Source organism: Trichoderma harzianum (assembly GCF_003025095.1).
Source record: "Trichoderma harzianum CBS 226.95 unplaced genomic scaffold M431scaffold_1, whole genome shotgun sequence".
Taxonomy (NCBI): Eukaryota; Fungi; Ascomycota; class Sordariomycetes; order Hypocreales; family Hypocreaceae; genus Trichoderma; species Trichoderma harzianum.
Window position 1 is genome coordinate 1,532,146 of NW_020209249.1, and position 11,804 is coordinate 1,543,949.

The 11,804-nt window shown below is 50.8% G+C and overlaps 4 protein-coding genes across 4 annotated transcripts; 2 read left to right on the top strand and 2 right to left on the bottom strand.

The window, feature by feature from the left end:
- Positions 1-2,651: 2,651 nt before the first annotated feature.
- M431DRAFT_71143 (hypothetical protein) lies at positions 2,652-5,495 on the bottom strand (the record flags this gene model as incomplete). Its single annotated transcript, XM_024921862.1, has 3 exons — positions 2,652-4,404; positions 4,708-4,905; positions 5,398-5,495. 3 exons carry the CDS (start codon positions 5,493-5,495, stop codon positions 2,652-2,654), a joined length of 2,049 nt encoding a protein of 682 aa, XP_024780109.1.
- A 2,044-nt stretch (positions 5,496-7,539) lies between these two features.
- On the top strand, positions 7,540-8,202 carry M431DRAFT_181027 (hypothetical protein). Its single transcript, XM_024913126.1, has 2 exons — positions 7,540-7,918; positions 8,055-8,202. The coding sequence occupies exons 1-2, from the start codon at positions 7,605-7,607 to the stop codon at positions 8,104-8,106; spliced, it is 366 nt and encodes a 121-aa protein (XP_024780110.1). The 5' UTR covers positions 7,540-7,604; the 3' UTR covers positions 8,107-8,202.
- A 399-nt stretch (positions 8,203-8,601) lies between these two features.
- On the top strand, positions 8,602-9,027 carry M431DRAFT_181025 (hypothetical protein). Its single transcript, XM_024913125.1, has one exon. The coding sequence runs from the start codon at positions 8,688-8,690 to the stop codon at positions 8,979-8,981; it is 294 nt and encodes a 97-aa protein (XP_024780111.1). The 5' UTR covers positions 8,602-8,687; the 3' UTR covers positions 8,982-9,027.
- A 30-nt stretch (positions 9,028-9,057) lies between these two features.
- Positions 9,058-9,473, bottom strand: M431DRAFT_181033 (hypothetical protein). The gene has a single exon (XM_024913127.1). The coding sequence runs from the start codon at positions 9,414-9,416 to the stop codon at positions 9,162-9,164; it is 255 nt and encodes an 84-aa protein (XP_024780112.1). The 5' UTR covers positions 9,417-9,473; the 3' UTR covers positions 9,058-9,161.
- Positions 9,474-11,804: the final 2,331 nt, after the last annotated feature.

Genomic DNA, 11,804 nt, shown 5'->3' on the forward strand with positions numbered 1-11,804 from the left:
CAGGTCGATCCTCAAGGTGCCAAATCAGCGGTCTGCCTGTGCAGATCTGCACACGCCCCCTTTGGAGATGGGGGCGGTCAGAGTTGGAGATCTAAGAAGCTGTGTAAGTACATGCTACTTTCATAAAATAGTCTCGAGACACCGTCAAGTACTCTCTACATCTGTCGACGGCCCTACGAGAATGCTCTAGAGAACAGCCTCACATGCAATCTTCACACCATCTACGGCACACCGGCAAGACTGGGGGCCATGGCTGAGGGATTCTACATACAAGGGAGATCCAGCCAAGCCCAGAGGTCTACTAGCATTCACACCGACTAGATATATCTGTACTACGAGACAAGTTGTGCTTTCGCGTACCAGCATGCCCTTTGAACCGCGTAAAGCGGCTATCTAACGACAGACCAAGCTGTCATTAGACCTTCGGTGCTAGACACCCGAGTCAGTCGGTGATGGAATGAGGAAACAAGTGACCATCGGCCTCGGCGCTTCTACGATTAATCATGGTCACCCGTCCGCCGAGCTCGACCAGATGGAATCTCCCGTTGCATGCAGCCGATATCGCAAGACGCGCCGATTGAAACCGCTGATCCAAGCACGGCAGTCGCATCTCCTGTTAAAAAAACAGACGGATGTGCGTTGAATACCCTTGGCCATACACACGCAACATGCGATCGACTCCCTGCGGCTGATCTGCAGCCAAGCCGGCAGCAATCGCCCGACAACGGCAACGGATGCATATCGGGGATCAATCCAACCCATGCAATGCAGCTAGTTGATGATGGAAATAGATGGCACGAACAACGACGCCTCCGTGGCCAAGCATCGGCAAAAATTTGTTTCCCATCATCTGTGCTCCGGTTTCAACAGAGAGGGGCTGCTCGAATCCAAAGCCCGTGCTGCGCGCATAGGAGAGGAGACAAGGCGACATGGCCATTGTCAGTGCTTCAACATTGGCCATCGTCAGAGCCCTCGTGCCTCACATTTCAAAGCGGGCGAAAAAGAAAAGAAAGCAAAAAAAAAAAAAAAAAACCTGTCTTTTACTCATGAGAATCCACTCCTTGGTTAGAAGGCTTCACATGCCAAATTTTACAAGGGATACACAGCTGCTCTTGTCGACGAATAGCTTCTCCCTTCTCCAGAATCCTTCTTTGCAGATGCCTGCATGGCTCACACCCCCTTCGTCATGCAGCCAAAACCGTGAGGCAATAGCGGTACTAACGGTGCCTACACTATTGCCAACTATCCATCCGCCTTGTGATGCCATGCACTCACTCTGGTTCCATGCATGCTTGTAAGCAGCTTTCATTTCAGCTCTGACCGGGCTCACCTAATAATTTTGCCATGAATCCAGAGTATCAGCTGTAACATTCTGACGGCCGCCCTTAGCAGCTCCTCATTGTCACAAGGTCCCTCCCCATTGCCACATTCTCACCACGCTGGCTGTCACTAGTCCTCTTCCCTTTGGACAGGCTACGCGCCAAGTGTCGAGAATCGGCTTGCTAAGCTATTGGAGAGCCAGCCAAGCCTCTCCCGCGGCCTTCTCCGAATTCGTGTCGTTCAAGCCTCCCACGTGAAGCTCTGCATGTCTCACCACAGCCGCACTCATTTTTGCCCATGTTATTACAATGGATCATGATGCTGTAAAATTTTTGGGTCACTTGGTACACGACGTCACAACGGGAGCAGGCAGGATACACGACTTTAGCTGCATCAAGGACTATGGTGGTCTTTTATTGCAATGCCAGATTTTACTCTTTGAATTTATTGGCAAGATTAACTAATGTACATCTTCAGTAGTCTATTAGAAAAGGGAATATGCGTTTCCTCCCAAGGCGCACTGCTTGACTGGGCGCTCATTACCAACCCTTCCAGATCTCGTAGCCTTCCCATCTCATTCCACGGAAAGGAGGAAAGATCTCAAAAGACAAACTTGCCAACCCTCTTTTTTCAACGAATTTCCATGCCTCTCCTGTAGAAGCACGCACAAAGGAAAAAATAAGAAAATGGCATGGAATCCTCCATGCATGCATGAAACACTATTGGCTGCCCACTCTACTGGGCGAAAGGATATCATGACACTCGCGTGGACTCATCTCCCCGTCTTGATGTATGCAACAAACCCAGAACAAAGAGAAGAAGAAAAAGGCTGGATCGACTAACGATCTCATGTCCCATATATGCTCTGTAATGAAATGCCGTATTTGCGAAGAAACATCGACCAGCCATCCAAGTATAGAAAGGCAAGACGGTGACCCGCAAAATACTGAAGGGTAAGAAAAAGGACAATATTCAACCTCCAATAGAACGCCTGCCGGGCTGACTCTCCGTCTTTGGGTCGTTCGGCTCTTTGCTCCAACTCCAATACGTGCGATGACAGCTCTTATTCCCACCTGGACAGTGCACCGCCCCATAGAAAACAACCCCCGAAGGAAAAAGAAAATAGTAGACCGCGATGTATAAAACCAGAGAGGTCATTATGAGTTCGCCTCAGAAAGAGATGCGAACATGTTGAAGGAAAAAGAAAAGAGAAAGCCACTTCGCTCCACTCCTGATTCTATGAATTAAAAATATGAAAAAAACAAAAGAGGTTCGGGAGTAAGATGGTTGATATATGGTGGATTGCTGGCGAATACCAAGGGGGGGGGGGCTTAGTAGCCAGGTTGACCAGGCATCTTACCCAACGAGTGAGAGCCATGGGTCTTTGGTGGAAGATGGTTATGACAGAAGATCTTGCTTCCGCCCTTGCCGCCGTAATCCTTCTTGGTCACATCGATCACAACCTTGGGATCATCGTACGACTCGAGTTGGCAGCACTCGATATTCTTGACCCATCGATTGGTGATGACTTCGTAGATACTGATACGGCTGTTGGGATTAGGGTTGAGCATCTGCAACAGAATGCGTCGCAGGGCCGGAGGGTTAACACCGACATCGAGAGCGTAACAGTTGGGGTAGTCCGTATCCGTGATGACAGCGTCCTTTTCTTCCTCGTGCTTCTTGTTCCACTTATTCCAGCCCGTCACTAGCTTGTCGTAGTGCAAGTTGCCGGCTTCAGCCCTGGACCAAATGGCACCGCCAAAAGTCATGTAGATCATGACAATGGCTGCGCTCCACACGTCCAAGGCTCGCGGGTCGTAGTCTGCATTCTTCAACAGCACTTCGGGCGCAATATATGGCTCGCTGCCGCAGATGCCCGGGCGACAGAGCCGGATCTCGCCCATGTTCTTACCACATTGGCCGCCGGATTCGCGAAGGCCTGGGTGAGTGCCGCAAAAGACTTCGGAAACGCCAAAATCGGTTATTTTCAACTTGCTGTCCTTTGTGATGAGCAGGTTCTCGAGCTTGATGTCACGATGGGCGATGCCGTTGGCGTGGAGATAGTTGACGCCCTGGATGAGCTGCTTGAAGAGGCATAGGCGGTCCTTAAGCTTAGCCTCACCCTTCAGATGGCCCTTCTGCACAAGGCTAAACAGGTCACCCTCGGAGCAGTATTCCATGACGTGGTTCCAGCGTCCGTGATCTGAGCAGAGTCGGATAGTCTCGACAATGTTGGGATGATGCAAGCTTTTTCCAATGCTGAATTCCGACTTGATCTTTTTGTCGTAGTCCTCCTTGCTCTCCCGGCCTGACTTGCCTCGGAACTCCTTGACGGCATACATCTCGGTGGGGAAGCCCTTTCGCACCATGAGTGAGACCTTGGAAGCGGCGCCCTTTCCAAGATGCTTGCCATGCCGGCCCAAAAGCTTGCTCTGGTACTCAAACTCATCCTGCAGCACCGCGACATCCACATTGAAATCGTCGGGCAGGCTCAAACTCATGCGACGTGCCTTGGCGCCAGTTCCGGCATCGGGGGGCATCGCCCATGGCTGTCGCTCGGGAGGATACGTCTGGTCTCCGGCATTGATCTTGGCGTGCGGATGAGGAACCGGCCCACGGTTTCCAGCGTCAAAGCTGTTGGCTCGGCGCGACGCTTTGTTAGGAGGGCGCCCAGTAGTACGGCCGACGGTTGTGCCGACAAAGTTGACGGCTCGCCCCCGCAGGCTAAATCCGGTTGATGCACGATTCTTCTTCTTGAGGTCGGCCTCATCAAGAGACACTTTATCCGCCTGCACCATTTCGAGAGGTGGCGCCCCGGGAGATGGAGGCGAATTAGACCGAGTAGTCGTGTTAGACGGCCTTGTAAATGAGAAGCGACTTGAGCGAGTAGTTGGGCGGGCGCTGCCTGTAGGGGGTCGCTGCAGATAGGAAGACTCTGAGGGCGTAGGCGATCCGGATTCAAAGACCGGGGCGTCTTGCGTACCGGGGCGGCGAAAGAAATTCGTCATTGTGCTTCTGATACTGGTAGTTGAAAGTCGACCCGAGCGTTGCGCTGGTGGGGGGAGTTCTTGAAAAGAAGGTCGGCTCGACGTGGGGGTCAGATCTATAAGAGATTTGTTGCTATTGCTGATGCTGCGTGCAAGCTCAGAAGAAGAAGCCGTGCCTGGCTTTGAAACTGAGACAGGTGGTACGGATGTAGGGGAGAGGAGACTGCTGGAGGTTGGTCTGGAGGTTGGTCTAGAGGTCGGTCTCAGAGTTGGGATCGAGGTCAAGGGCGCAACAGAGGCTGCGACTGACGCTGTTTTGCGCGAAGACGAAGAGAGGATAGCGGCCTTGCCTGCAGATGTGACAGTGCCGGCAGGCTGCTGATGCAAACCTTGGTCTGACTGTGTGTTGAAACTGCTGCGGTCGTCCTGATCCTGGTCATGCGCATTCCTCAGCGAGGTAAAATCTTGCGATTGGCGGCCGCTTGTAGGTGTAACTGGCTCAATGGGACCCTCGCTTTCCGTCTCGTCACCCTCGAGGATTGGATCTGGGAGATCGATTGGCGCTTGGCGGGGAGGCGAACCGGTGTCGGAGTAGTTGCTGGTATCAGAGGAGTATTGAAGGGATTGCGCGCAATTGTTCTCTGGGAGAAGTTGCAGATCGGGGTTAGCAACAATGAGGGCGAAAATGGAAAAGAAGAAGGAAGTCTAAGAAAGAAGAAGAAAAGAATAAAAAGAAATAAGAAAACAAAAGTAAAATCAAGCCGGCTTGCTCAAGGGAAGTTAGGGCATAGGCAAGGCAAGAGTATAAGATAACATAGGGTTATAGGTATCAATAGTGTAAACAAATGGTGGAATGTTGGAGCGAATTATTCAGCAGGAGGCGCAAATGGTGGTGTTGAAGAGACGATATGCGCGCCAAGGAAAAAAACCTGCAGCGCAGAAAGAGGCGTTTGCGGGTGCCACAGAAGCCTCTTTTTGAATGGAGGGAAGAGGAGGGGGGAAACAAAAGAGACAAAAAAGGGAAAAATCGCCATTGAAATCAATGCATCCAGGCTTATCTAACAAAATGGATCAAATGCGAATAAGTCACTCACTGTCTGGAGCCGGAATTGGCTGGGGTGCTGCTGGCGGCGCTACTGGCGCTGAAGCTGTAGGAACCAGCATCCCCGGACCTGCTGAAAGCGCCATAGCTCTGGCGGTTGGTTTGGCAGCTGGAGGGCCTAGGATGGCCTACTAGGTAGCTGGAGAGCTCCACTGTTCTGGAAGCGAGCAAGCGGTGGTACAGCACCTGTGCGTAATCGTAAGGCGCCGCTTGTGCCTCGAAAAGCTGCGTCTGGTGTGCTTGGCTAGCGTCTAGGCGCGGTCTTGGAAGTCGAATCAGGATGCTGCTGGTGCTTCTCTAGAAGCGTTCGATTCGGGGACGATCCTGCTTGGGAGGGATCTCTGGGGCGGGACTGCGACGTAATTGGGCTGGCGAGTTTAACCACTCAGCAGCAAACAGGCTTGGGTGTGATGACGAAAATGATTCAAGTCCGCGGTGTTGCCGAAACGGTGAATTTCTGCCGTGGATGTTGGCTTTGATTTCCACGGGCAATCTTTTGTTGGTTTTTGGACACCGAAGGAAAAAGACGTCGAGGAGGGGGTTGCTGTGGGAGATGCGCTGAATGTGCCTCAGAATAGAACAAAACCTACTAGCTTGGAGATGGCGACGTCAAAGTTTCGTTTCAAGCCGGTGGCGGTGATGTGTGGAGTTTAACGTTATCGGAGCGTTGAATCTCAGGCCCTGTTCTTGTTCCCATTCCCACTCCCTCAATCTTTTTTATGCTCCTGCTTGCTTCGTTTATTGTTAATTGAATCTGCGATTTTCCTCTTTGGCCTTTCCGCGTTGATGCGTCGGTCGTATNGTCCCCACCGAGGCTTTTAAATCACTTGGAGGTGGGCTGTAAGCCAATGCTTGGAGAGCTGTGCAGTGTGTTGCGTGAACCAAGTCGGTGAAGGTGATGAGATGCCAAGTTGGGTTTCGGTGTCGATATGAAAAAGGAGCGGATAGGCAAAGGCTTTATATGTTGGCCTTGGTGACGATAACGGCTATGAAAGTATAAGTGAATAAGATATGTAGGTGATGAATCAAGAAAGAGAACGAGAATTTAAAAAAAGCCCGAGCAGAGAGCAAGATAGAGAGGAAACTAAAAGGTGGAGAATCTTTCCCTTGTTATTCGCCTCTCTTCTTAGCCAAGACAAGAAGAGAGAGAAGTGGTAAAAAGCGTGGGAGGTGGAGGCATTTAATAAAAAACAATGGACAACGTCTAAATCGAGGCGACTCTAGAAGCCAATCTAGAGGGGGTGAAGGGGAACATCCGCGGAGTGTGCAGAGAGAGTGTCGCGGTACAAGTACACGGTACAGCGGACCTCGCCCCAGTACAGGATACAACGCACAAAGTACGTACCCGGCTCGTCGTCCCTTGTATTCGATGCCAAGGCCGTTAGCACCATGGCAATCTGGCCTAGGCGCTACGCTTGACTTGCAAGTTCCTTAGCATGAGGGTATTGAATCTTTTACGTGCACAGAAAGTTGTGCCACAAGGGCCAAGCAAGGCACCTGATTCAGTGTGCTGTACAGTACAGAGCAGCGTAGGCGATGTTGGTTTCATCTTATCAGCACCTTGGGTACGTACGACCTTAGGTTTTAGGTGCTATAGGTTCCAATTGACGAGGCCGGGTTAATGTACGGGCTTGTATACCACGCCGAGAACTACGAGCTCCCACGAGCCCAGCAGAGTCTCGGCGTGCGTCGAACTAGATGTCTTTGTACATGATACGAAGCATCGCTCAAGCAAGTTATGAAGCTTGAACATGCGGAGCGCTGCACTAAGGTACCTCATACGTGTACTCGGTACGTACCATCATCGGCGCCAAGTTTCGCTTCGCTTCGCTCTTTCGCTCCCTGAGGACTCAAAATACAACCCAGGTAAGACCTGCGCACCTCCAAACATGAAAAATGCAGTTCTAACCGCAGTGGGTAGTTTAATGCCATGCCTTGGTCTATTTTAGAATCAAACCCTCACACAAAAAGAGATTGGGAAAAATATCACCTTGGTTGCTTGGGTATTTACAAACCTACCTGATATTTGAAGATATTCTACCACGTACCCTCTTCCAATCTAGACCATTCCCATTCATCACCTGGTAGGTACCTTGCGAGATGCTTTGGGTGTTTGATAAATCAAATTGATGCAAGTTCACTGCAGAGAAGGTACGAGGTACCTACCTATATGCGGCCAAGTGCTTAGGAGAGAAATGTGCAGGTGCTCGCAAATGCACCTGCTCTGTATCAAGAAGCTGAAGAACCTTGGAAGGCTGCAGCTGCAGAATACCAAGGTACATGTATGCTTGTACGTACCAAACATACCCGTATGCATCTCTCCAGATTTTCTCCTCTTCCAGTCTTCATCATCTGCACACCAATGCAACCACGACTCCAAACTGGGCGACCGACCTGACCTCATATCCGCATCTCTATTCGCCAGCCTAGCCTATGGCGGCGATGCTCTCTCTCTCTCTCTCTTCCCCTGCTGGGGGTGCGCGCGTATCGCTGCGCTATTCGCAGTACAGTAGGGCTTCCATTCTCTCTTCTGTCTCGCTCCAATGTCCCTTTCCCCAACCACCATCTTTCGCTTGGGTCGTCGAGCCTTGGCACATATCTCCAAGTGCTGGCTATTCCGTACTAACACCTACTACTGCTCTTAGTGAACCCCCAGCAACAGGTTCTTTGAGCCCGGCCCAAAGAAGGCATATTTGATCGCCGCTTGGCGTTATGGATGGAGTTCTGGATACGAAGTAGCGCACTGTACTCCGTACTGATTGTTTGTTGGTGCTGATCTGCCCGATACGGGTATTACTGGTACCTGTACGGAGTACACCGTACGGTACGCGGAATACCCTTGTGTGTCCCAAGATCACGGCTCCCGGCAAGTATACGCATGGAATCCAGGACTCTGTATGGCTTTGCCCATCCTACAGGAACATTTACTCGCCTCGATTTGTAATGAGGCCCTCCTTGGCACAATCAAAACGGCACAGACATGGAATGGGTCGCTCCGATGATTGATTCTTCTCACCACTGGCAATCTTGTGGAATTTCATCGATCGCTCTCCATTACCCCTTCTGACGGCATCAGCCAAGGGATCGACATAACGCTTCGATTCTCCCCAGTGCCAGCCCAGGCGAGCCAGGGCTCATAGCTGGATTTCAAGCCATCTGACAGCTTACGAGCATACGAGTAGGTACGAAGTACTTGTCCTTGCGAGCACCATCGGTACCTTTGATTTGCAGCCATTCTAACTTACTTGTACTGTGCAGGTAAGGAGTGCAGGCACATCATGCTTTCGCAGCAACGCGCGCTGGACCCCCTTTCAGCGCCGGTGCACCGTCCCCGTGTCCAGTGCCAGCTCGCCATCGGCCTCGCTTTTTATGCTACTCCGGGTGCCGTACAGGTGATTTCATCAATAGTCTTGCCCCCTTCCGAGGTACCAACGGCAAGCCACCAGGCCGGATATGACCATTATATGTACCAAAGCAATGAAGAAACACACACACAATGGCAGCACCGTTACCTTGCTACTGAGTTTACTTCTGCTCAATTACTTGGTGCTTGTATAACTACATGTAACTGAGGCTTCTTGAAGCCACTGGGCTTCCCCTGTTACAAGAAAATTCGCGTCTCTAATCACACATGTGCACCTCGAAACAGTCACTTTTCTCGGCCAGTTCACAAGACAAGGCATTCAGCGCTAAAACCAAATCAAGCTCCTGATTATCTGTGGTCATCTTCTTGAAGCCGGCCAACCACCGTTTCATGCTTTGACTGCTGCAGGAGCACGGTGCGCCTCACATGCCACCGCATGCCACCAAGCAGAATGAAAAAAAGAGGCGCATGGGGCGCTTCTATGGCAGCAGCACTTGCTTGTATACAACAAGTATGTACAGTACAGCCAGCTGCAGGTAATCCCAGCAGCTAGCCACGACCTGCTCATCATCCCTGGTCGGACCCCCTTTCCCCCTTCTCCGATCCAGTCGGCCGCAGAGCCTATCTGGTCGCTGGAAACCATACGTAGGAGCAAAGGCCGAAGCAGCAAAATTGCAACCCCAGGCCAAGCAGGATTGACAAGGGATCCAGTAATAAGACCCTCGACGAATGGGCATCGTATCCAACGCAGGGTCTCAGAATGGCCAAGGATGAGAGGATTTAATTATAGCACCTTGGTTCAAGCAGCAACGAGTCACGAGCATCATCATATTTGACCTGTAGATATCCATGTCCCGTAATGGGGGGACCCGTCGGCAAGAAGCGAAAATGACGCTCGCCATCGGATTCTCAGCACTGCAAGGTACAGCATACTTGGGTCTATGCATTGATTGCTGTGCTTCCACTCGCTCGATGCTTGTACCGAGTACGGAGAAAAACTACCGGGAACGGAACACGCCGTCCAGACAATGTACACGGGTCCTAGGAGCACCAGCGATGATGCTCCGCTTCAATTGATGCCCCCGTGGGAACGGCAATGGATCACAAGCGGATCACCGAGAATGGATCAAAGTGCAGCAAGCCAGCACCTAGCCGGCCAGCTCGCCAAGTTTAGGCCGCCCGGTTTCCTTCAGTCCGCTTCATATTATTTCATCGTCTGTAAAGCGGTACCTTTGCCTCCACCTACGGCAGCCAACGCTATTCCTTAAGCTCTTTCACTTGCCGACCATTGACGCATGTGCTTGTACAAGTTCGGACTGTCAACGTTGAAGTCCATGATCTGTACATCTCTATTGGATATGGCCGGCTCAATCGGCACCAAAAAGCGCCTCCAGCAAAGCAGGCAAGGAAGCATCCCCAAGCTAGCCTAGATATGCCAGGCCATCATTCGGTAACAGACGGTATTAAGAGGCGATGAGCCAAGCCCGCGCTTTTCGCGCCTCTCTGGATTTTTTTTTCCCGCGCAGTTCTCAGCATTAGGCAAGGCTCTTGTTGACGTACCAATACTGGTATCATGCATCAATATGGAGTACAAAGATAGAATGATACTCGTCTACAGAGTACCGAGGGACGAGTCAGACTGCTTTGGATGTTCATGACGCGCTGCTACAAAATGTAGCGCTACGTTCGGCCGCACGGGCAGCGGCGTCATAGTTCATGCTCTCCCAGATTCATCCGTTGAACGGATCGGCGATAGTGCAAGCCACGATGGGATGAAGCAGAGCAGCGAGGAAAAGTCAATCACCTGCGATCATTGACCAAGCCAAGCTGAAGGATTGGCATCATCTACTTGATCATGGACAAGGCCCCTCTCTGCCTGAAACAGCTCCAGATGCTTCGTACAAAGTACAACGCAATGATTCCTTGGAATGCAGCGGAGAGGGGCCTCTTGATCCTCCTGTTCCCCTCCAATTGGCTTTTGGGTGCCACTGGATTTAGAGTTGTTTGGATTAAGGACGATAAGTCTTAGACAAGACTTTAAGCTACCCTGGCGTTTATCCACTGACTAATTCTTCCTCGTCAAAATGATTCGGCATCCACCAGTACTCTTCTTATCGCGCATCATGGCCGAGACAAGCGTGTACCTAGTACTCCGTACAGAGACACAGAAGCATCTTGTCAGACGATGGGTCTTCTATCTTGTGTTTCTCCTTGCTCCTTTCTTCTGATTAGGTACTAAGCACGTCTCCAAGTGGCGACTGTTGAGTACATCATTTCTTCATGCTTTTCTCCTCTCATTGATATCGTGCTATGCGATACACTTCGAATTGCGAACGCAAAAACGAGAGCTCCAATGTTTGCGCAATTAATTTCAGGTGCGCAGTACGGAGAAGATGGAGAAGATGCTGAGGACTCCACACTAATTCGGAAGCATACCCGCTGCTATAACGATGTGCCCCCAGGGGGAGCTCCCATTTCAGGTACCGTTTGCTTGGTGGAGACTCAAATATACCGTGGACGTTTTCCCCTTTCGCATCTCATCAAAAGCGACAGCGACCCGACATCGCGATATCGGCGCTCAGCAATGGCCCAAACTGGGCGCTTGGTTCTTCTTTGAACCGAGGATTATCACTCTCCACTCATCGTTTGAAGGCGAGATTATCTCATCTGTTGTCGACTTACATTGAACGGGACAGGGATGAGGCTTGACAAGTTGTCCCTGCATGGGGCATCATCAAAGATTGCTACAACCGTTTGAGTGCTGCTGTTGCTTCTAGTTGCAGTGCTCCCACTAATACGCGTGCTGCTGCTTGTGTACTAGTAGCTCCCATTCGCGGCATTCAAAAGTATGCTTAATTGGCCGCACCACACTTCTCACAATCAGTGCCATATTTGATGCTCGGCTTGGCTCCAAGACATCCTGTGGGCATTGAATCTTGTTTCAGAAACTTGAATCATGGATTTTGATTTTGATTTTTTTTTTTTTTTTTTTTTTTTTCTTTCTCTCTCTCTCCCTTTATATTTATTTTTT